The sequence below is a fragment of the Colletotrichum truncatum genome, assembly GCF_014235925.2.
Source record: "Colletotrichum truncatum strain CMES1059 chromosome Unknown Contig_0005, whole genome shotgun sequence".
NCBI classification, from domain to species: domain Eukaryota; kingdom Fungi; phylum Ascomycota; class Sordariomycetes; order Glomerellales; family Glomerellaceae; genus Colletotrichum; species Colletotrichum truncatum.
In genome coordinates, this window is record NW_027222402.1 from 1,058,028 (window position 1) to 1,081,810 (window position 23,783).

Here is a 23,783-nt window from a genome sequence, read left to right on the forward strand (position 1 = left end):
GCGATATCGGATGAATTGGTTATAGCAACTGATGGGACAAGAAATGGGAAAAAAACACACGCACACAAAAAAAGGAACTAAAGCAAAAATAACTGCGCGATCAACACCGAAATGGGTATTGTATGTTCATCTGTGGTGTCTCTAGTCTCCCTATGTGACTGGAATCTGCGAAATGCTTGCTTGTAAGACTAGTCCTAAAAGCGCAAAACTCCGGTAGTTTTTTTCATGGAATTTTGTCCCCTTTCCTTTCATAATTCCTTCTTCTTCTTCTACCGCCTTGTACTCATAACGCCCGTTGCGCTTTTTGCCCTTGGACGTACGTACCATGTGGAAATCGTGACCTCATCTCAGCTCGCGGTTATTCCTATAGCGGCAACATGTCTCCCCACACAGGCACTCCTTGTCCAACCCACGCCAGTAGCTCCCGGAATAGTCCACTGTCACCTCCTGTCCCGCCTCGATGCCCTTACTGACCAAGATTATGCGTTGCGTGCTCATCCATACGAACTGCTGAAACTGCGCGTTGGATTTGCAGCTGTGGTTGACAAACCTCGTAAAGTTGCCCTGCCGACCTTGCCAGATCTGGTATGCTCGGACGCCCGTAGAACTGTCCATGACGTCCATGTCTCGAAGGTCTTTGGTGACCAGCCCGACGAACTCGCCTATGGCGGCGCCGCGTTCGAACGGGCAAAGTGCCATCAACCCGTTGTTGCGTCCATCTGCCGTCCGGAAGACTTGCACCGGGCAAGGGCTTCTCCGCCCGGACCCAAAAAGAGTCGGGAAACAATAACAAGAGTTAACCTTGGGGTCCTCTGACTGCTCCTGGCCACATGAGTGACACGTGTGCATGCCCTGAACGCAAGCCACAGCATTGATCGGAGGCACCCATCGCGGATCGTCAGTCCCCCAAGCGCTCATGTCCATAACCGAGTGTTCCAGCTGCTCAAAGCTGAAATACGGATCGTATTCGAGATATGTCGAACGCAGCGGCACCGGATCTGAACCGTCTTGCCGAACCACCCAGTCGTGCGGGTGTCCGCAGAAACGTCGTTGAGACGGCTCGCCCACAATCATAAGCAACTGCCGCCACGTGGGATGCAGAGTGTCCGCGGCGACCTCGATTCTTGGCCGAAGAGACCGGAGCCGTTGCATGCTGTCTGGGTTAAAGCCGACGCGGTACTTGCAAAAGCGGTATAGGCCCATGCCGGCGAAAACGAGCGCGGCCCAACCGCCGGCGTCCTTGATCTCTTTGTACCCGCGCCAGATGGCCATCTTGTTACGCAACTCCTTCTCGGACCACCCAAAATCGTTGCACGCCTCGATCAAGGCGGCCTTTCTGCGTTTTGTCGGCGACATACCCGGGTTCGTAATAGCGAGCACCTCGACGTACGAGTCAAAGTGTTCGATCCAGCGTGCTTGAACAATGACCTCGATCGAGCGGCACGCCCGACTTGCCTGCGTGACTTTGCGGCAAAAGATGTTGCTGCGGTTGAAGGTCCCCTCCACATCCACCTCAGACATCGTGCCGTCCACTGCCGTAGGCGCCTGAAGGAGGCCAAGCTCAAGCTGCTCGGGGACGTGGATCTTGCCGGCGTTGTTGATGGTTGCCGTCGCCGCCGTGGCTGTAAGTTGCCACTGTTCCAGTAGGCTCTGCGGATCCAGGCTGATGCCGCCGTGTATTTGCTCCCAGACGCTCATCACAAACTTTTCGATGGACGACTGCTGGGGAGTAAACACTACGTCTGCTTGGATCTTCGCACGCTTAGGGAAACTATTCGTAACTTGCATCTGCCGCTGGGTTTCCGGTTCTTCCTCCAACACTCGACCGGCTCCTTTGATAGGCCGTAAAGCGCCGTTCCCTTTTCTCCGCGAACTGGACGGTCCGGCTGCGCTGTTTTCGGGAGATGGCGGAATTTGGGACGGTGCCCGTCGTGCTGGAAGATGCACCAGCGCCTGGTTGCTGCTCGATGCACCGCCGTCCTCAGTTACTGTCTGTCCGCTATGGTGGGTAGGTGGCGTTGCAGCTTGAGATGCTTCTCTTCCGAGATTACTCGTATTCGGGCTATGTGTTGCGCTTTGTGATATGATGCCGGACAAGTCGACCATTTTCTGTGTGTGGCTGGTTAGCCGCCAGAACATCTCGGATTTTGATTAATTTCGGCCACGGCTGACATGATTAACGAATAAGCTCTAAGAAACAGTAAATTCACAGAAAAAAAATGAATTTAACTGGTAATTCTTTTTCGCTTTTGAAACGTCTTATCACCTTCAGTTTCTCTAAAAACAGGTGCCAAGGGAGACTTCTGGCGATTCAACCCGCGATATCCGAGGGCTTGCAACTTACCGAAACGACTGGAGAGCGGGGTGATCGCCCCTGTGTCTCCGTCTCACCATCCTGAATAAAAGCTTCAAAACGGAGGACCGGATTAGATAGGCTACCTGACGGATAATCCCGCAGCGTTTCCGCAAGTTGATCAAGGATAACGCGGCTAAGACTCTCTCGCAGAGAGTCCATTTGTTGTTCAGGAGATGCCATGATTTTGAGTGTTTTGACAGTGAGGATTGATTCCTGTATGCAGGGGGGAAAAAAGATAGTCGACGAAAAGAGTCTGGCTTGGATGAGTAAAGCAACTAGCCGACAGTTGAATGCAGTAGTGTCATGACAGGTTCACCGCGAGAACCACCCCAAAAAAAAAAAAAGAAAACGATGGCGAGGAGATGAAGGGAAAGGGACTATGCCCAAAAAAGAGACTGATCAAAACTTCCCTTTTCAGTTGTCAAGTGGTTGGTTACTGGGTATCATGACTGGACTGCTACAGGCGGACAGTAGCAGCACCAGGCATCAACTTCCAGTTACCGCAATTTGTGGGAGGAGCCAGCACAGTTTTAATGGCGGAGAAAGAGAACAGGATGCAATGAGAGATATTCAGGGTCCACTTCTTGCTCGTCCTCACCTTTGGAGGTGGGGTCGAAGGTGCCAAAGCACGGCAAGCCGAGCCTGTCTTAGTCTCTGTGTGCGCCTCTGACTGTGTGAGAGGGAGTGAGTGGTATGTGTGGTATGTGTGGTGTGTGTGGCATCAGTCGAACAACCGTCGCCCGGAGTCTAGCCCATCAAACGCCACCCTAACCTGGTGAAGCAGGGATCGCCGATGGGCAGACAGAACCATTTTGCTGCGTGGGCAGAATTTCCGGCTCGGAAGGGGTGGGACTGGGCAGAGAATTCGCTTCGGCATCACGTTGTATGTCTGTTAGTAGCGCCGTCACCGCCACATTTGCAAACGGTCCGGTAAGATGTGGTTCTTCACGTGTTTTGAGGCTGGAGAAAACGTGTTGGTGTCCACAATTGTCCGTCTAATTGACCTTGACAGTCTTAGTTACTGATATCAACTGCGTTGGGTCTAAGCCGACTTGCCTATGGCTGAACCTAGGTGCCAGTCGTAAACAGAGGCGCAGCTAAGGGGATACGGAAAACGGAAGCAAGCGAAGAGAAAAAGAAAAAAAAAAACATAAAAAGAACAGGCGTAATAGGAATAGAGTTTCCGTGGCGTTGAGTTACCGACGTCATTCCCAACAGAGTAAAGCCCTTTGGAAACAGCCAGTCAGAGCCACAGTTATGTTGTTAGGGTCCTTATTCATTCGTCATTTTTACCCCCCTTAGATTTCCGTTACGAACCGGACTCTCTCAGCCGTATCAGCCAGGAAAGAAAAATAAATAACAATAATCCGTGGAAGTCGCTGGTTGCAGCTCACGAAGTTTACAATTGCCGTCAAACACCCTCAGGGAAGCCTGAAACCTTAATGTTACTGATGAGCCGCGTCCCTTTTCGAATCTTGTGTGACGCCCTTCCCCTCTGTTCTATGCCTTTTTCAGGACAACACCCGTTTCAAATGTCTATTTCGGGCTTTCGTACACTCCGTTCTTCCACGGGAGCTTTGCAAGGCACCAAAAAGGTCGACACAACTGATGCGCTGCAGGTTCTGATCTTGACGTTACAAGGCGGCCACTCCTTTGTCGGTCCGCTCCGCGACAAAGACGCGGTTTAGAGTTCAACCATTGAGGAACGACCTACTAATTAGGGGGCGTGCCCCGAATCTAGAAAGAACCAAGGCGCCCTAATCTCTTCAGGTTGTTGTTAGTGTCCCTGCATTGCTGGGACCAACCTGCCTTGGGAAGCTTTCAGGGATGTGGGAGGAAGCGGGAGTGCGGTGGATAGATCAAGGAACTCGGCAGCCTTGACAACAGTCATGCGGGTTCGGTTGATAGCTCATGCTCCTTGCCCTTTTTTGTTTCTTGGCGTGTTATTGGACATTCCGAGTTTCCTCTTTGCGCTTCTCGGCAGAATAGGGATCAACTTGCGGTCCATGTTTCAATTTCGGATTCTTAGACTTTTGGCCGGCTTCCAACTTCGTTACAAGTCTCCGTGCGTCAACCGAGGCTTAACATCTCCAGCCACTCCGGCACCATCTATCGGTCACATTTGAAAACTCAACTTTTCGGCTTCCAATTGGTACGGTTATTCCATTCAACGCGCCGGGATTCGACGGACATTAACTTCAATGCGCCGCTCCCAATTAGCTGCGGATCATGCTTAAGATTTCAGCAACACCAGTTGCATTGTAAACCTTAGCATCGGACTTTGTGCCATAAGGTCACCTAATTTTACTATATCCGCAACTTATACTTGGGCAAGTCGACGACAAACGCCAAGTTAAGCATCCGAGGCTGCCATATTGTCCCATGACTCTCCAAGCATACTAATTTGGTAATTGAAGCTGTTGGGCCCATCCGCGCAATGCTGTGTACAGTCATAGCCACGTGCTTGAGCGCCCTATTCCAAGACAAGTAAGTTACCGGAAGGGTCTAGTATGTACTGAATGACCTGTCATCTAAACTTAGCTTGGGCGTTTTACCATGTCCAATACAGCCTTAGTAACCCGTTGGTTTCGTTATCTTACTGTGAGGCATGCCGAGAACTCGTCGAGAGTTCATCGAGGACGGTCTCCATATTACCTCTTTAGTTACGCTAGGCGGTAGCTAGACAATTTTCTTTTCGCCTCGGTGAACGTTTTTCAAACACCAGTGACTGTTCGAGTAGTGCAACGAGACCCAGCCTTTTGTGGCAGAGCCGAATGCCGGAGCTAGTGCGCAACAGTTGCTTAGTTAGGAAAAAAAAGCATACCTCTAGCGGCAGAGGAATGGTGCATTTGCAGTGACCAACTGCCGACTGACATGCATAGTGGCACTATGGCAGGGCGTCTGCACGGATTGGTGCCCATGAACTTGTGGTGTTTAAGCCTAGGTTGGCTGAGAAGAAAGCGTCCAATGTCTCAGGCTGTGCAGTGATTTTCAAATCATCCACAGAGAATGGCTGAGCTTTTTCTATCCTTACTGCTAGTCACCAATCTATGAAGCTGAATTTGGGGCTTGTTTCGACACCGCAGACATGCTTGAAGTTTCAAGTTATGTCAAATGTCCTTTGATTTGCCAGACGGTAGGGCTTGACAGCATCTCGGTACAGGTCAAAAGGATTCGCTGCTTCTCCATGCCCGTTGGGAAGTCAGTATTTATTAGATGCAAACTTGTTAGTAGTGTTGAAACCTTTACATCCCATAATAGCATCTGTGATGGGCAGACATCGGCTTTCCTCCCCGTTGTTCTGTTGACGAACGCTTAGCTATGCTTGCCCCATCTCGGCCACAGAGCCATCCAAGTTTTGAAGTAGCTTTGTCTCAGTTTTCTATGTTTCCGTCGATGAACGGTCTCAAGCGATCAGTGAAGAAGCCATTCTTACTCATTCTCAGTGACTGCATGTGTATCGAGGCCATCTATAAGTGTGACCGCAAACCGCCATCCAGCCGATGATACTAGGCATCTCTACTAAGAAGGAGTTTTGGCTTTTTTTGATTATCAAGCCAAGGTAGCAAGTGACTGCATGTTGGGCTCAATCACCTCATTCCTTCTAATCAGACGAGGATGAGTGCGAATGGATTGAGTGACACTCGCTTATCCAAATGAGGTGAAACATTCAATATGTTTAGTCATTGGGAACTCAGTGGGATGGCGAGATGCAATAAATTGTCAAATCGCGAAGACAGTCGTTCTCGTCATGACGGCAATTCGACCGTCAGAGTGAGCTGTCGTTGCGCTTCTCACTGATCGACTTCGAGTGTTGAGTCATAGCGCTGACCTGATTGGTGATGCATTACTCACCAATCTACTGTTTCTGATCTCCGCCCCCCGTCGGCACTCGTGACAGCAATCCTCCACATTCAGGATGGAACGTCATTTTGATATTTCCTCCACAAACCCCCACCACAACCGGTGATGTTACATTCCTTCCCCCACATAGTGCAACTTCTAATTTAATTGGGTTAGTTTGATCACCACATCGGTCTTCGAGCTATCAGTGTGTTATTTCCAGATTGAGGTAGGTGTTAGCAAAATGGTATGAAATATCGAAAAGAAACTGGAAAAAATGCCGTACAGCTCTGAAAGAATGTACTTTCCTTTTCTTTTGCCTTTTCAAGGTAAACAATAATCGCCCAAAATAGTTCATGAAGTTATGGTGATCATGCCAATCTACAAATTGGTGCTACCGGCATGTGATATGTAATTGACGAGAATCCCATAGAAACAAGCCCCACAAGAAGCTCATTGATGCTGAATTGAAAGCTGTGAGCTCAATTATGTTTTTGATAATGCTGATATGCTAAAAAAAAACCCCTTTGTTCCATTGCCAACATGACTCACAGTAGATGACGAAAAGATCAAATCACTCGTAGTTTGAAAGCTATACTTCTCAGCATACTGATTCGAGTTTCCGAGTTTAGTATATTGCCACTTGCTATCTGGATCAGCTCTGAATCTTCCGCAGTTTACTACTTGCTGAGAATCACAATCAACTTCAGCTACCTCGACGCGTCTATGAGATGGAGTAATATAGCAGGCATCTGGATCCGATTTATCAACAACTATTTAGCAATCCCAGCGAACTGCTTTGAAGACACAACATTTGACTTACGGTGAAGAAGGCGTACCACATCAAGTGCTGAATGGCTAGCGGTACAACCCCGTGAGAGGGAAAGCCAGTCAGGCGCTCGCCCATCCTTTGTTCTGGCCAGTAAACAATTTCAAGATACTTGCGTTATTTTTTAAACCTCTGCTAAAGCAACGACATTGATTTAAGCTATACAATAAGTGCTGCTATAGCTGTAAAAGTGTAGCAATTACGAATAGTCCGTCATGTACACCTGTCATTTAAGGGTAGGGTTGGGAGGGAACTTGGTAGCAATACGCCTGTCGCCATTCAGTACTCGATGAGATAAACATGGAAGACATTAGGACTTCACAAGTTGGTGCTTTAGCTGTGGATGTTCAAGATGAAGACATCTCAATGAATGTCATTTGCAGCTGTCACAACTTGCAACTAACTTAGAGATCGAAGGAATTGTCACAAACTGACTTCAAAATTGTTTTTCCTAGTTACCGATCATGTCTCTATGAAAAATAACTGGCAGACTTATGTACATGCCTATTATAATAAATCGTTAATTAGCATCAACATTGAGATGTCATTTTCCAGTGTTGTCTAGAAAGTGGAATACCTTGACCTGGACAGCTACTCGTGAAGTCCTATCTATAAGTTTCCTACATGAACGTTTTAAGTAGCTGACTACAGGACGAAGCATGAGACTTGCAACCCCAATTTTGTGCGGTTGTTTGTCTGTGTATTGCGACCTTTCCATAAGGTACTTTACACTACGTTGTTAATGACCTCTTTTAATACATTGCGGCTCAGGGTCTATGATAATGGGAAGCTCGCCTGAAAAAACTGTTTCCGGTCGGTGATCTCATGGCGTGGCGATAGACTGCCTTCACACTCGAAGGCTTGCCCTTACTTGGCTATGCAAAACAACTTCAACACCCTTGGGTAACATTACGTCTGGGTTACTCACCGGATAGTTCTGTGCATAGTATTCGGTTAAATACCACATTCCATTAATGAAGCTATGTGCTAACCATAGCTTATTTGGCATTGTCATGAGGGGTCAATTTGATAATTGGCAATGAGCAAGCTATGTAACCAGGGCAGTTGTCTAAATTTTACCTTGTCCCAACTTATGGAGCTTCTAATAAAAAGTGGCTTTAGCACTGAAAGAGAATCGTTCTCAGCACTTTCGTCTGCTTTTAAAAGTATACTCAATATGACTGACTGCTTATGGTATGACACTGATCACAAACAACATCGTCTGGTCTGTTCAGTAAAGAGCCATACACCAGATCATTAACATGCTAAATATCACCCCCACTGTAAAATGAAATATTGTATGAGCTCTGCAATTGGAAAATCTTGTACGTATTGTATGGGGTCGACCTATTTACTGAACTAAACCGCAGCTGCGGCTTGCTGCCCTTAGTTCAACATTAAGCGGCAAGCCGCTATCACCATGGGCCAGAGCCGTACCGCCCTCACTGTTTTTGGAATGATTAGCTATAACACTGCAGAAGAACTAGAAAAAGAACATACCATTGAGAGTTGCCACCGGCGTAGCAGCACATATCCTGGATGTATCCCACCGCCCATCCAGCTTCCCAGCGCTTGATATGAGTATTCTCAGTGAGGTACGAGTTCTTGATGCATACACGAGCGTTACAAATTGACCAGCTGAACCAGCTCTGTCTAGGTACATATGCTTTGCCGTTGGGATTGTTGTTCTGAAGATCCCACTTGAGACTGCTAATTGACTGCTTGTCGAAAAGGGGGCCGCGAGTACCGCAAGAGTCTCGCTTATCCAGGGAAAGTTGTTCGATGGCTTCGTAAGATCCCGTAGAGTTAGCCGAGGTAGGGTGCTCTGACTCCTCAACTGGCGCTGCAGCCGTGGAGAGAGCAGAAGCAAAGAGAGCAATAATGAGGGCTTGAGGGTGCATGTTCAGTGATGATGATTTTAAGAGTTGAAGATGAAATGAAGTGATCAAAGACTCACCAAGGTTAAACTGACTTCATCTTATATAAGCTATCATCGATATATAGTCAGACATACATGATTATTAGAACTTTTGGCTGAAGTCAAGCTTCCCTGCGGGGCTTTGCTGCGACTAGTGTTAGCGTACACGGCGGTGTCACGATGTGTAAAATATTCCACGACAATGTTCAATTTGCCTTCGGCCCGCCCCGCGCTAAGCAGAACCTGAGTAAGCTGCCGTGAGAAAATCAAATTGAATGCGCCAATCAACGGTAACTGGCCTCTAAAACTTCCCGTCGAACATGGTAGTACCCAGTTGAATATGTGTCTAGCTCTTCGAGTTGCCGAAATCGCACTCATTATTCTGTCGTTAACCAGATCTAAAAGATTCATGTTCTCCATCTGCCAAGGCTCGAAGACAATTTGGAATTCATGACACGATCAGGTGTGGAGGTAAAGCGGTGAAGCTAAGGTTGGGCAGGCATGCTGTTGAAGCTTTTGTAATACCTAGTGACCTATTGTACGTTAGACGAGATTTTCGAAGAAAGTCAGCGCTGATGAAACTATAAGTAATGTTATTTCTCGCAATATTCAGGTACCCAGACACTGATAAAACAGCTTCTTGTTCTAAGACAGTCTTTTCCACCTCCATCATGCGTGTTCCTTCTTTCATCCTTACTGGCCTCTGCGCTACAATCGCCCAGGCACGTCCTCAACCGACTACGTTGAGTGTCGTTCAGGTGGAAACAGTTCCCCTCGCCGCACCGAAGCCAGCCTCAGCGCTGCAAACTGAACTTCCTACGACCAGTCTTGAGAAGCGTGCCAACTGGTGCTCGAAGGGCTCCGACTACAATCAAGCCGATGCCGACGAGCTGCAGAGGCAACTGCAAAATATTAACCCAAACCAAATGACCTACCTCCCGGCTTGGTCGACTGGAGGGTGGATTTATGGCACTGCCAAAGTGTGTCTTATCAACCAGTACCTTTCAGATAATACCCATGTCAAACGCTGGGAAGCTGGCTGGGGCATGGGGTACATCAAGAACATGTGTTGCAGTGGAAAGTCGCGGTGGTAAGTGAATATTTGATAACGATATTGCAAGTCTTCAGTTTAACACGTACTAGCTCTGGTGGTAACTGCAGTGGCCATGGAGACTCTGGCCTTGCTGTTGAGATTCGGGTACAAAATTCAGCCCGTAGCTGCACTATCTAAGCTCAGTGCGGGGACAATTTATATCAGGACTCTAGGCATAGAGCGTCTTTCCAGACGGGAACAATAACTGGCCATCTTTCGGGATGTATATGGCGTCGAATAGCCCGTACATCATTTCAAACAAAAACCCCGGAGAACATCTATAAACTTAGATCCTTCATTAACATGAATGTGGTTGCTTTCTTGTTGATTTTAAGTCATAGGAAGACCCGCAGTACGCTACGTAGAATTGTCACAAAGCACTGGAACCTTTCCTCTCCAGGTGTTCCGCGGAAAATAGGCCTATCTGGTCTAATATATGTGAAAAGTTGTAGACCAGAAAGTAGAACTATGGCAATGTTAAGACCGTCAATGTCACTTCTATCGGGACCGTTGATCACATGACAGTGGAAAGTTAGGTTGCTATTAATACTCACCTGTCAAGTCCGAACTCAAGTCACAAAATGAAGTCTATTGTCAGTGTCCCAGCGAATTAACAATGATGAAAGTCATCGTCAGTTTTAATGTTGTTTATGTAGAAGTATAATCTGGAAAGACTGTAATAAGTCGGAAAGGTTTGTCTATAAACTGACTCCAAGGCGTACGTAAATTTCACGAAAATTCTGTGTTCAGCCTAATTTAGTTATAATCGAAAAGATGAAATAAGCTGTGGAAGGATTGTTGCTTATGTTGACTGTGTCACTTTTCTCCGTGAACTAGTACACTACGATTCTTATCCTGCGTCGAGATTGGGACGTCGAGGGCTGGATTCTTTCGAAAGAAATTGACAGGTTTCAGCCCTACAACCATCTTCTCGCAAGGCATGACCGGCCAATCCTCGATACGGGGGTTGTGCGTAGAGCCAAAGGTGTGCCATACAACAATATCCTCATTCCGAACTGAAGACGAGCCTCTTGTCGCTCGCTGCTGAATCCAAGATGCAATACCTTCACCACCGGACGACTGCATAGTGAATTTGCCGGCAGGAAACAACTCTTCGTCGTGGTAGCGTGTGACCCAAACGGCGTGTGACGTGTACTCAGAACGTTTCCCGTGCCATGAATTTGGTTGAGCCAGCAACAGTTGGCTGTAGTGTGGCAAGAGTTTGAAGCCCACGGGAGTCCCTGTAGTTGGGTTTATGACATTCTCATTGACAATCTTGAAGGTTCGATTGGTGTTGAAATCCAGGTCGAGGCCAGTCTCCCGTTGGATGAACTCCGTCTTTGTAGTGTATCCAACTCCAAAAGGATTGTAGGCGTCTGATTCTCCTTTGTACTGTATTGGGTGAGATTCCTCAGTTACTAGGGAATTACTGTGGCCGTCAACCGCGGGATCTATTCGCAGACAGAAAATATGCTGGTGATACGGTGCCAGAACACCTGGAGCAATAATTGTGCCCCAGGGTACTTTTTCACCGATGTCAATGGGTGCTGTTGACATAATTCCTGTCGCTCGAACCTCGTAAAATATGGAACCGTCTTGTTGAAAGTAGAAGAGAAAGATGTACTCATAGTTGCTGACGGTAATGATAGTTTGAAGCACAAGTACGCGAGACCTAGTAACAACAGCGTTGCCTGTTCGGAAGTTCGTGTGCTTCCATAGAATCCCATCGTCGATCTCGTGGCAGCAAATGACATTGGGCATCTTAAGAGGCTCACCGGATGATGTGCTCAACCATCCATCAAAGTATTTGATGTGGCCGAGACAGTCGCAGCCTAGTTTGAGGTTGTTGGCGTTGATACCTGCGCCATCGTTGCCTAGATCAAAGGCTGCTTTTCGTGGGTATGGGCATCGTGGGTCCCCATACGGGACAAACATTTCCGACAGAGATAGACGGTAGAATAAGCTGCGGCCTTCAAAGCGAACATCATGAAGGGTCATGCCCTCCCGGTAATTGAAACCAACTCGCATCGTCCACTTTTCCCAGGAAACATGATTTCCGTCGATGTTAAATGATGGCCCTTCAGGCTGAGAAACATGATACGGCTTGGTAGTGGTTCTACGCTCCTTCACAAAGTCTGGGTGATATTCGCTGTCCGTATGAATTTTGCGTCGATCGAATTCCAGCTTTTCTTCGTGAATTTTGTCAGACTCTTCCGATGGCAAACGGTAGATTTTAACCACCTCAAGGGAGTTGGAGACTTCAGCGCATATGTCAAGCGGGTAGGCGTAGTAGTTTGCATCGGGGTTGTCTGAAAGGCGCATATAAAACCAAGCCTAAGATCATTAGTGATACGGTCACACAGAGAATATCAAGGGAGCATTTACCATGGTCCACCTATCGGTCATGTCTTTCATGCCGTCAGTCGCATAAGCCCAAGGCTCAACCACTACCGTTGCTCCCTCTGGCAACTTGAGAGTTTTGATCTCTTCTTGAACCATTGTGTCAGCAAGACAAGCTGCTGCAACCTGAGCCATAAAGTCGGTGTCGATGTACGAGTGTCGTCCTTGCAGAGGGGTGTCGGATACGATTGTCGCGCTGTCAAGGTCGATGATAAGTTCGTGCAATGTTTTATCCAGGTAAGCCTGGACTCTTGCACGCCTCGTGGGGTATGTTAGAGCCTGGGTGCCAGAATTCTCTTCTTCAACAAATAGTGCCATCTGTTTTTTTGGGGGTTCCGCGAGTGAAATAGCTCTGAAGAATACTTTCTCATTCTCTCTTGATTTGCGAGTAATGTCGGCGGCCTATGAGTTACACAATTCGTCAGCCCGTTGCGACTTTTGCAAAATCCATCGAAAAGGGGCCTGTAAAGTGACTTGCATTGCTGATCTCTTCAGGCCGCAAAGGATCAAATGGATGTGGTCTCAATTTGGTCTTACTTGAGGCCGATGAAAGGCCCTCTGCGTCTCCCATGCTTCTTACTTTCAGATCGAACCTTTGAGTTTTGGACGTGAAGGTTGGCAAAAGCTTGAGATGCGATGAGTTGGAAAAATGGGGAAAATTGATGAGGTTGGCAAAATACTACTGGGCTTTTATGCGTTGTACATGAGGCCGAGAGCGGCATGCGTGACTAAGTTTCCGTCTGGGCAAGGCCGAACAGTCGGAGACATTGGGCATCTCCTCACGCTCGGTCTGCATCATTGTCCCCGAAGGGTAGCTGGAGCCTTGAAAGTGGAGCAACTCTCCCGGAGCCGTTCGCTAAGGTAAGGAATTGTCGAGGAGGGTCACCGGGCATCCGATGGTCGGTGGTTTGTCCCGGTTAGCCACGGGGATCTTGTGGCCCGATTAGCGTATCTTGCGTCATCAAATCCAGTAGGGCGTCAATGACAGTTTCCCCAACCACAAGCTGCTTCCAAAACGTGCAGCGCTACGTCTCCTAAGCCTTTCGCCCCTAGTCTTGACAGTTGGAACAAACCATTCTTGGAGTTGCACATTTTTTTGCTTGGCAACTGGCAATGAAGACTAGGACCCAAATCATTATTTTCATATGTCTAGGTGTCTACCCAGGCAAGAATGATCGCTGTGTAACTCCTCATAAGCGATCAGAACTAATTTTTCGTTCTAAATCTAGATCATCTAAACTCCATGTTTGCTCATTTGGTTCAGCGCCAATTTAGACGATGTAAATCAGTTCCGCACAACTTCTCTAGCATACCACCTAGGCATATATACCGTAAATTAACTGTATTAAATTCTGGTGTTAAGTGTAAACCATCCACCAACAAGAAGGGACCTTGCAGCAAAGTACGAAACGCCTCCCAGGAAGACGATAGCCACATAAAATCCAGAGAGCGCAGTTCCGCCCATGGATTCAAGCATCTGTCCTCCAATTGGCACTGTTATTAAGAGAGAAAAGCTGACAACAAAATTCATGGTGCCTAAGCATAAATTGTTAGTGAACGGCTATTGAGGTGCGATTCAAGGAAACTCACCTAGATATCTTCCGTAGTCCTTTGGCTCGCAAATTTTTCCAAGGCAGACTAGTTCATTCGTTAGCATCAACGTCACATAATGTCATCCTAAGAGTGCCACTTACCCGGTGTTATAGAAAGAAACGATCCCGAACCAAAACCCCACAAGGCCGAGAACGTATACAGAGCTCCGATATACTTAGTTCCGAAAGGTACTAAAACCACCGTAGTGAAAATAACGGTGAAGATGATCATGAAAAGAAGAACGTTAAGATGACCGAATCGATCTCCAGCTATACCCGATGCGATGCGCCCAAGGCATGAACATCCGTTGAGAATTGCAATGAGTGAGAATCCAACGTTGGAGGGAAAACCGGCAGCAATTGCGAAGGTGGGAAGTAAGCCGGTTATGCCAAATAAGACAAATTCGAGCAAGAACAACCCCATGGTCATGAAGTCAAAGGGGGGTGACTTGAAGGCTGAAAAGTTGAGCGTGGCCGCTTTCCTTCCAACGGGTGCCGACGACGAGGATGTAACCAGACTAGGATACGGAAGAAAACACAAAACACCGAGAAACATTACGCCGAGCACTAGAAACCCAGCCGCTCTCATGGCCCACTGCCAGCCTAACTTTGGAAGGAGCGATCTAAACATCATTGATAATGTAACTCCTCCGAAAGAAGAGCCCGACAATGCAATGCCCATTGCTAGTCCTCGTCGACGGTTGAAAAGCTTCCCAATGACGGCAAGTGCGACAGTTGATGAAAGAGCACCACCAATTCCGCCTAGGACACCTAAGCAGAGAATGAAGTGCCAGTACTCTTTGCATTCTCCCAGGAGGAAGAACACCGGGACCATTGTTGCCGCGGAGATTGGCGCCAAAAGTTTCGTGCCGTACGCATCCATCAGAGGCCCGGCTTGAATGCCAAGTAGAAGCCCAAGTGAGGTGAAGATACCACTAATCCACCCAAGATCACGAGCTGAAAAGGAGCTGAGTTGGTTCAGTTGGAGGTAAGACTGGACAGTCCCAACAGATTGCATGAATCCTGCAGTTCTCATCAGCATCAAAGTAGTTCTTTCAGGCTGCTTACATGGATTGGAAGCATATGCCTACCGTAGGATGGGTAGAGAAATAGAAAGGATCCCACAACACAGAGCCATGCTTGCAGGCTCGACTCAGGATCTCTTTGGCTGGAATTAGAACGGACACTTGGCGAAGCGTTCAGCTCAATGGCTTCGGGTGTAGGAGCCGGCGCCGTTCTTGGCTGTTCCTCAGAATTACCCATTGCCCAACTCAGCAGGTAAGTGAATCAGGTTATGGTTTTTGTTGTGCATCCTTGAGTAAACCTTTCAAAACCCCTAGGTCTTCTTTATACATAAGCCGCGAGGGGCTGGCCGAGAACGGCACAGGTAAGAGTCATATTTACACCTACGTTACGCGATCCCACCCTGGTGTCTCATGTTTTAGACTGCATGTGGGGTAGCACGCCTGAGAGCACGCCTTAGACATGACATGTACGCTAGTTCTAGACCATCTGGGCCTGCCGATTAAATGCTGATAACTTTATCGCAACCTTTGTTGAGCTACCCCACGTCCGATCGGCGGAGGCTATTGGAGAAACGTGACCAGCCAAGTTTTCCTCGGAAAAGCGAGCCAAATGGGGAAGGTTATCGCGGAGAGGGAAATGTACATCAGGGTGGCACAGGTCATGACAAACGGAAAATGTCAACTAGGTTGCTGTGTCCAGCAGAACCGAAAGGCTGACATTGACTAGATCGAGGGGCTAATCTAGCATTCAATACAGCCGCAAGGTACCTAGTATTTAAAGGTACGAAGCCTCCACCAAAAATCCAACCGTGAATTTGGAGTGACGAAGAATGGCAGGCCATTGAATGGTGGCATAAGACTATCACATGTTAATTATATCCTCGTTTAACGTTACACTGAATAAGTACTTACGTCTGATGGGCTGTGGATGTAGGGGCTTGAGGTATCGACAGGCTCGTCGCATACGTATGCCGCAGCTGCAAACTCATGTTAACATGCCGAAGAGAACTACCTGGGGAAAAGGTTGACTTACGGAAGCCGTTGGAGCGGGCACTGGCGTGGTCGGAGCATCCGTATCCGCAGGTGTCGCTGGTAGGCGTGCTGCCGGTGTACTGGGTGGCAACGAGACGGACATAAGAGGTCAAGGCAGAATCAACGTAGTCGGTGTAAACGGAAACCTTGCCAGAGGGAGAGTACCCAGCCATATCCTGGTTAACAAAGGCGAGCACCCGCTTGCCGGCAGACTTGTAGTTTGCAAAGACGGCCTGAGATCCGAGAAGACCGCCCTCCTCGCCGCCGTAGAAATGGAATTCAAGGGTGTTCTTGGGCTTGAAGCCAGCATTGGCCAGGACGCGCAGGGCCTCCAGGATGACCACAACACCGGAACCGTTATCATCAGCACCAGGTCCACGGGCGGTAGAAGAGCCACCAGTGGAGTCGAAATGAGCACCGACGATCACTAATGAGAGATTAGCATTTGAAATTCGGCTAGATGAAGAGCCGCTGATCTTGCGTACCAAGGTTGGAGCTAGTTCCGGGAATCTTAACAATGATGGAGGGCTGGTTGAAAGAGTGGGAGAACTGCGTGACAGTGATGGCCGAGTTCGCAGCAGCGATGGTCTTAACCTGGTTAAACAGCCAGGTAGCAGACTGCGTACCGTATGTAGAACGGTAATAGCGGTTGTAGAAGCTGGATCTTGGTAAGAATCTCTCTATTTGAGCCGACAGCGATGTCTTTGAACATACTCAGTCAACGTCTTGAGCCAAGACTGCGGTCCAGTGTTGGAAACCGACGAGATGAGGGAGTTTGCCTCGGAAACATGAGTCAAGGCTGTGGGATACGTAACGGCTTGTCTGGCAGCCAGCTCAGCTTCAGGCGGGGTTGAGAGTGCGGTAAGAACATCCGCATCCTTTTTGTGGTTAGATTTTGATTGAATGGTTTTCAGTGGTACCGCTTACATTGATGTCAGTGATGTCAATGAAACCGATGTTCTTGCTGACGTAGTTCGCGATCTTCTCCTCGTCTGTAACCCAAGTGCCGGGGTCAGTCTCAGACGTCTTGATCAAGCGAAGTGCAGGGTCAATCTGGAGCTTGTCCGTGGCGGGGCTGGCCAGCGCGAGCCTGGAGGAGGCCGCGAGAACGACAAGAGCAGCGTTGAGATGCATATCGGAGGAGGCTTCGATGGCAGATGTGGACGACGACTCAGATTCCAACTACTCGGAGCCAAGAAAGCGAAAGCTGTTGCGCCTTATATGCAAGCTCAAAGGCCTCCGCAGACGCCGAAGGACTTGCCATCGTCGCTTTCGGGGTGTGGAGGATCAGCAGGCATAACGGCAGGACCCGTTTCCCTAAACAGGCATCTCGCCCATGGATGGTCTCCTCGTCATTGCACGCAATACTCCGTCGTACAAAAACAGGCAGCTCGTTCATGTTGCCCTCGGAGCAATGGCTAGCTTGCGGCAGGAGTTTTAAGCTTATCACCTTTGCCAAGACCGACTGCCCGTTGGGAGCTGCCAAACTCAGCTAGGCTCGGCTGTTCGATACGACCCCAGCTGGAAGTTCCGCAATCACAACCACGTAACTAGGCGATGTTATTGGACGCAAGTAGGGTCATTATTGTGGATTTATTGTCACTGAGCGCAGTTTGCCCTTGGCGTAGTCCACTGCTCGGACGGCGAGGGCCGTTTCCTCGGTCAACAGAACTGATCAATGTGTACGAAGGGCGTCTCAGCTTTTCAAAATCATGTTGAACCGTGAGCACGTGTCAATGATGTTGGCTATATCAGAACCGGCTTCGATCCTGTTTCTTTCTCTGCAAAATATGCGTGTATGATGTAAACGTTGTTGAGCGTTTTACTCGAGTGCATCGCAGGTGTATTGCCAAGGACATGCGGTAGAATCTGCAAACAGGGGGTTTGACTCGCTCACAATCATCTTTCAAGTTCCACAAGTTATTCCGATTTGAGTTGATGAAGTAGCTGTCTCGTTCTTCGGTTGAGGCGTTCCCATGTTTTCTGTACCGACGAAGCTTCAGCGTTGGTATCGGAACACCTGATCTCAACACATGTAACCAGAGTATTCCCTGAAAGAACTTTAGCCATTTGAAACTTGTGCAGTATCTTGAAGGTTAGCTTGATGGTAAGATGTATTAAGCCTGTATGAAAATGAGCTCATTTGAAGAGTAAGCCCATTCATCATTGGCATTGTGACATCGTCCACCGAATTACGGAGACGTATTGGCAAGAGGGGAAGCAAAGTAACCAAGGCGATGGATGTTCGTCATGAAATCTTCGTAATCTAGCGACCACGGTCCCTAAATTGTATTCAGTCGTTGCTCAAATGCTACCGTCTGTACGAGAGAACATGGAGAGTTACGTAAGGTTATAATTTACATACAACTTACTAATGACCATGTCCATGTGGTTCGAGGAATGTAATGACATCTATTCAGACATCAAGAGCGTCGACGTTACAAGGGATACTAAATGTATTAAGCATGTTGCTTTAGGGTGAATTCTGAAAAGATGCTTCTTCCCTTCTCCCGAGAGTACAAACAGTCTGACAACCTTAAAGATATGACGAGACCTTCTTTAAATCACAATATTTAAAAAATTGCTAATCTTGAACTGCTTACATCGTTGTTTGATCCAGGAGAACCGCAAGTGAAAACATTTCTTGAAGTAAAAGCTGCTGGGTCAAACGAAAAAGCGATGATCGACATGTTAATTCAGTTGCATTAGGGTAAGTCATTTTCCAATTTCACACATGATATCGGGTTTTAAAATTTTACTTCTAGGCTTTCGTAGCTCATTTCTGTCGCTGAGACGCTGTTTTGTCTTCTCGCCCCTCGGTATACACAGATAAATGGCATGCATATTCCGTTGGCTTTGGTCCGTTCACCTTGTTACCTAGATTTGAAGATCCTGATGAAAGAATTGGACGATATTCATGATGCCTGCTTACATTTGTTATTCCCATATGGACTTTTTACTTGATCCTTAGCCGTGATTATGCGAGAGGAGGTCCAAAAGACCTAGTGGGACCTTTGGCTCTGGGTGTGCCTTTACCGCGTTAATGCCGCGGTGAAATTATTTTACAAAGTGCCAACAATTCACTGATTCTCTTGTGAGGCCATACCGCAGATAGTTGTGTAAAGTCTTCAGCTCTTCGACGGTTGCGGCCCGTCCCAGTACTGTATGGGTTGGGCAACGGAGCAGCATCTGGTCAACAGAGCACAGCTATTGCTTAGGTACGGATATCAATAGTTTCACGGTCTCAACGCCCTTAACTATTTCTCCAAAGCCGTTTGAATCTTCATCTTTGGCGCTTCTCTGGACCACATTTCAAAAAATGTCGAGTTAGCCCACTCATGTACGAGCTTGGGAAATGATAAAGGGTAAAGGCGATGGTACTCTGCCGTGATGGCAAGCCAGCGATTCCAGACGCATGCTCTTCCTAAGGGACTGTAACATAGCCCAGAGTGAAATAACAACGCAGAGTTATTCGCCAAACTTTAAATTATCTTGCTAACTTTAAGACATAATCTTCTAGCAAATCATACAAGCACACGGATTCGGCCACATATAAGAGAATTTCAACAGAATAGTAGATTGATGGGAACTCTTGTATTTGAATAAGAAGTCAAATTCAAGGTCTCAAAACATCTAAAGCATTACTCAGTTTATTGAACCAAGTGCGCTTCAAGGTGTCGAAGATGCGACTTGAGCGTTCTCGTCACGAACTCCCTCCGCAAAGCTTTTGATCCCGTCACAGCATCTCTAGAGAACGGTGATGGAAATGAGGCTATTTCTGATAGATAGTCGTAATTTAAGATCATTGAATTTCGACCAAATACCGTTATAAAGTACCTTACCAAATACCTTACTATGCGAAGTCAAATATGTTATGTCTCATTGGAATCAGGTTGAGAGTAAAAAGGACATTTGGCGCTAGAGATAGGGCGTGTAAGTCAACAGCCAACATCTCATAAAACGAAGAGGGGACTCGACATTGGCCAGGTTCAGGCTATCTGCAGGTTCCTGGCATTTCCTGACATGTTCGCGTTGACCAACGCAAATATCTAATGCTAAATTCGCATCACTCTTTGTTGTTTCACTAATTGTATAGTCTTATCAATGGGTATCGAGTGGTATAATTGTTTTCAGCACCCTTAATAACCTAGGACCTGCAATGAAATCCGAATGTGAAGACCTAGCTCAACCGTAGACTGTTCAAAGAGCTGAATTTTATCGGCCCAGTTACAGACGAGCTGTTGAAGCTGGACTGCAAGCTGTACTCTTTGTTATCAGGGGTAAGGGAAACCAAAACAAGATAAAAATAGTGAGCACGTCGCTATGGCAATGCAGTATTCATTCTACTTCTTTGGAACCTGCCGAAGATCACGGGAGAATTATTCGATGGATCCCCCGAAATGAGGAATTCCCCGAACAGATCCACCGCTTTGGTTTTGACCCTGCCTGTCAAAAACAAAGGCCCGCAAGGGCTGGGGTATGGTGAACAAGCCTTATATGATCAGGGGCCCATGTATCATTGGGCCGCGACGAGAAATTGCAGCTCTCGAATCTGCGACCCCTGAGTTTTCTTGCGGCTCTTGCTTATGGCTCATCAAACTTGTCTTACCTCCTGAGGCAATGTGACTTGTCATATTCAGACGTTCAGCGGGAATCTCGGGTTATGGGGCGGCAATATGCAGAAAGCTTGGAGCTTGCAACTTCACGATAGCTTCATCCGGGCCACTCATGATGCTACTGAGACGGTGTGTACCGAGACAGGTCGATGACAAGGCGTGAAATAAGATTGTGATGAGAGAGCGCCAAGGACACACAGCCCCATTCGAATGGGTGAGGTAGTTCAACATGTAATACCCGTCTTCACAAGGCACCAGATGCAAAGAGAAAAGAAACATGTGGTGTTTTCTTGGATATCAAAATCATGTGGGCCCGGCATCACAACCTATTGCCACGACGGGGGGGCAACACAGTTTCAGCGGACCACTTCCAGCGAGCTATCACGGCGGCATGCCGGCCCACGTGTCATCTACCAACAAGCATATGACAACCCCTTGCTCATGAGAGCTCAGCTTTGCATTTTTTGGCATAAATATCGCAATCATTATTTGAAGCAGAGCCTGAGTGTAAGCAAGCTCGAGCGGCATTGTCCTCGAGCTCGTCAGGGGCCAGATGGGAAGTCGACGCGCGTTCAAAGAGCTCTTGGATTGGATTTTCACATGTGAGCAGCACTCAATATACTATGTAGTGTCAAATGGTAGCTACCCCTGAATCGCGACATGTACCCTGGGAGACTTCGAGTCAAGTTTATGAATCAACTGTAGAACCAAACTCAACAACGTAGCGTGAGTCAACGATAACACCATAAAAGGTTTTTCATATCTAGAGCTTTCAATCTCGTGCAAGCGTCATTGAAAAAAAAAAAAAAAAAAAAAAAAGGCGTCCTGTCATAAATAACAGGCCACCCTCAAAATCTGACCTTGCCAGCGCAGAGCTCGTTTCATGATAAGCTTTCGGGTAAGTCATCCAATGCGAGATGATTTTGCACAGAAAAGGAGGGAAAGAAAACGTGTAAAAGCTTAGCGGACCGCATCTGTCCGTGCCGTTAGGTTGCATACAGCATACAACATGGAAGATCAAAACCCCCTGTCCCTTTTTTTTTTCCTTTCGGGCAGAAACAGTTTTAACAGCAGAGAAGAGATGATTCTAGACCGGCTGCGGTTTCCCGGGTGTGCGACGCAGAACCCGCAGAGTGGCACCCGAAGATGCGGCCCTCTGTTTCGACGGACGTGACAGGATGACCGGGAATCAGATGAAAGTCTCATATTATTTTTGGGATCTTAAAACTTCTCTGCTCCGGTGGTGGACATTTGTGCGGGCCAACTGGTTCTTATCGCAGGTAGTGTAGACAAATAGGGTTATACACCACCCACCCCACTGCTGAAAGGTCTCCTTTCGCCCAAGCAGGGCCTTTCAAACTGCTTCCCTTGTCAAAACTTCCATGCGCACATCATGTCTAGGATCCGAGAGGAGCAGCATAGGGTGTGTCGAAGGAGGGGGGGGGGGGGGGGGGGGGGGGGGGGGGTTTTAACATGTGGAGCGGGATTGGGCTGGAATGGTTGGGGGGATCTGGCGGAGCCAGATGGAATTCACAACCACGAGGCAGATTGAGATTTTTTTCTTTCTCATGGGATACATGCAAGACAGAGACAGACACAGAGTTTAGGAAGGGAAAAAAGGCAGTTTGAACCCTTCTGCTCCGCCGGCGGTGTCACCTTGGCATATGGAACCTGCGAGGTGCAGCCCGCAACCTCTCCATTCCGCTCGGCTCTCCGTACCGAATCTAGCTTAACGGCTAACATGGGAGCGGAGAAGAAGCATGCGAATTGGGGCCCCGGAGGCGAATTTTGCTGTGGGATTGTCGAGAGCACCCGGGAATAATGGGCTAAGAAATGCTAGAAAGTGGTGAATCGCGGTCTCTGTACATCGTGATGGGGACAAAAAGGTGTGATGGGAAAATAATGGAGCCAAGACCCGGGATTTCCTATTTGGGAAAGCCGAGAAGAGGGACGGGGAGGGACGAGAGGACGAGAGCAGATGGTTTTTGTCATCACACGTTTTTGTCATCACACGGACGAGCGAGACACAAGCTGGAACGGTCGATAAATCCACTCCTCAGTGGGGAGAGATTGTCCCGCTGTTCGAAGCACGGGGTACGCGTTTTCAAGGATCACAAAAAGTGCTTTCCATCAGCACTTTTTTCTTTTTCCTTTTCTGATTGCGGGCAGCGCATTCAGATAGTGTGTGGCCACCCCCCCTTGTCATCTTCCCGTGCTGCTGCTCGAGTCTAGAATCCAAGAGCCCGAAACTGTTTTAAGAATATGGAGGAGGGGTGACCCTGGCGATGGGCTTGGAGTGATTCGTGGCGGTGCGTGGTTTTGCGGTGTTAGGTCATGGCATGATTAGGAGGCTAACGACAGGTCCGGCTCCGGTGACCCGGACGCGGCGGCGCGGGAGGGTGAAGAGTCGGTGCCGAGATGCTTTGGTTAGATTAGCAATTTAGAGTCGGTGCGGCATGAATGATTGACGAGCCGCCACGCTGGCTCAATGCATGGATGGGCGAGGTGAATAGGGGTCGTCCACAGCCTCGCTCAGGATAGAAACATTGTCTATTGAAATACGGGTGTCAGGCGAACCTACCGAGTGCTCGCACCGTCGAGGTATGATAGATTGTGATTTGAGAGGGGGAGGCTAGGCGAAGATCGCACCAGGGTTTGGTAGTCATACACACGCGGCCGGTAGTTCCCGTTGGAGCAGGAGGGTTTTCAACAAAACACAAGTTAATGCTAGATCATCATGGTTCCAAGGTGCCTGCTTTTCCATGTGACAGTGGAGATGATGTTACGTCGTTGTCGTCCAGTGAGAGGCGAGATGCAGAGCCTCTCCCGAACGTGACACTACTCTGATGGTGTCCTGTCAACAATTACGCAAACCCCAAGATAGAAACAGACGTGTTCCAGAGAAGGGGGAAACAGGTTGGCAATCCGAGTCCGGGACGGGTGGGATGGATGGGAAATACTACGTCATGTCTCGCAGACCAAGCTCGCTACCGCTGCACCGGTGGTTCGGGACCCAGGGTCAGACAGCGTAAAGAGGGTGTGTAGTGGGAGGTGGGAGGACCGCCAGGTTCCGTCGTCC

The 23,783-nt window shown here is 48.1% G+C and overlaps 6 protein-coding genes across 6 annotated transcripts; 1 reads left to right on the forward strand and 5 right to left on the reverse strand.

The window, feature by feature from the left end:
* Window positions 1-342: 342 nt before the first annotated feature.
* Window positions 343-2,106, reverse strand: CTRU02_208319 (set domain protein; the record flags this gene model as incomplete). Its single annotated transcript, XM_036725743.2, has 1 exon — window positions 343-2,106. One exon carries the CDS (start codon window positions 2,104-2,106, stop codon window positions 343-345), a length of 1,764 nt encoding a protein of 587 aa, XP_036582457.2.
* A 6,382-nt stretch (window positions 2,107-8,488) lies between these two features.
* CTRU02_208320 (uncharacterized protein) lies at window positions 8,489-8,929 on the reverse strand (the record flags this gene model as incomplete). Its single annotated transcript, XM_036725742.1, has 1 exon — window positions 8,489-8,929. One exon carries the CDS (start codon window positions 8,927-8,929, stop codon window positions 8,489-8,491), a length of 441 nt encoding a protein of 146 aa, XP_036582456.1.
* A 688-nt stretch (window positions 8,930-9,617) lies between these two features.
* On the forward strand, window positions 9,618-10,177 carry CTRU02_208321 (uncharacterized protein; the record flags this gene model as incomplete). The annotated part of the gene is made up of 2 exons (XM_036725741.1): window positions 9,618-10,036; window positions 10,090-10,177. The coding sequence occupies 2 exons, from the start codon at window positions 9,618-9,620 to the stop codon at window positions 10,175-10,177; spliced, it is 507 nt and encodes a 168-aa protein (XP_036582455.1).
* Window positions 10,178-10,855: 678 nt separating this feature from the next.
* CTRU02_208322 (copper amine oxidase) lies at window positions 10,856-13,010 on the reverse strand (the record flags this gene model as incomplete). Its single annotated transcript, XM_036725740.1, has 3 exons — window positions 10,856-12,373; window positions 12,425-12,841; window positions 12,918-13,010. 3 exons carry the CDS (start codon window positions 13,008-13,010, stop codon window positions 10,856-10,858), a joined length of 2,028 nt encoding a protein of 675 aa, XP_036582454.1.
* A 774-nt stretch (window positions 13,011-13,784) lies between these two features.
* On the reverse strand, window positions 13,785-15,294 carry CTRU02_208323 (MFS monocarboxylate; the record flags this gene model as incomplete). The annotated part of the gene is made up of 4 exons (XM_036725738.1): window positions 13,785-13,975; window positions 14,030-14,077; window positions 14,134-15,054; window positions 15,123-15,294. The coding sequence occupies 4 exons, from the start codon at window positions 15,292-15,294 to the stop codon at window positions 13,785-13,787; spliced, it is 1,332 nt and encodes a 443-aa protein (XP_036582452.1).
* A 537-nt stretch (window positions 15,295-15,831) lies between these two features.
* Window positions 15,832-17,222, reverse strand: CTRU02_208324 (leucine aminopeptidase; the record flags this gene model as incomplete). Its single annotated transcript, XM_036725737.1, has 6 exons — window positions 15,832-15,915; window positions 15,969-16,033; window positions 16,090-16,515; window positions 16,574-16,746; window positions 16,803-16,966; window positions 17,016-17,222. 6 exons carry the CDS (start codon window positions 17,220-17,222, stop codon window positions 15,832-15,834), a joined length of 1,119 nt encoding a protein of 372 aa, XP_036582451.1.
* Between the last annotated feature and the right edge of the window lie 6,561 nt (window positions 17,223-23,783).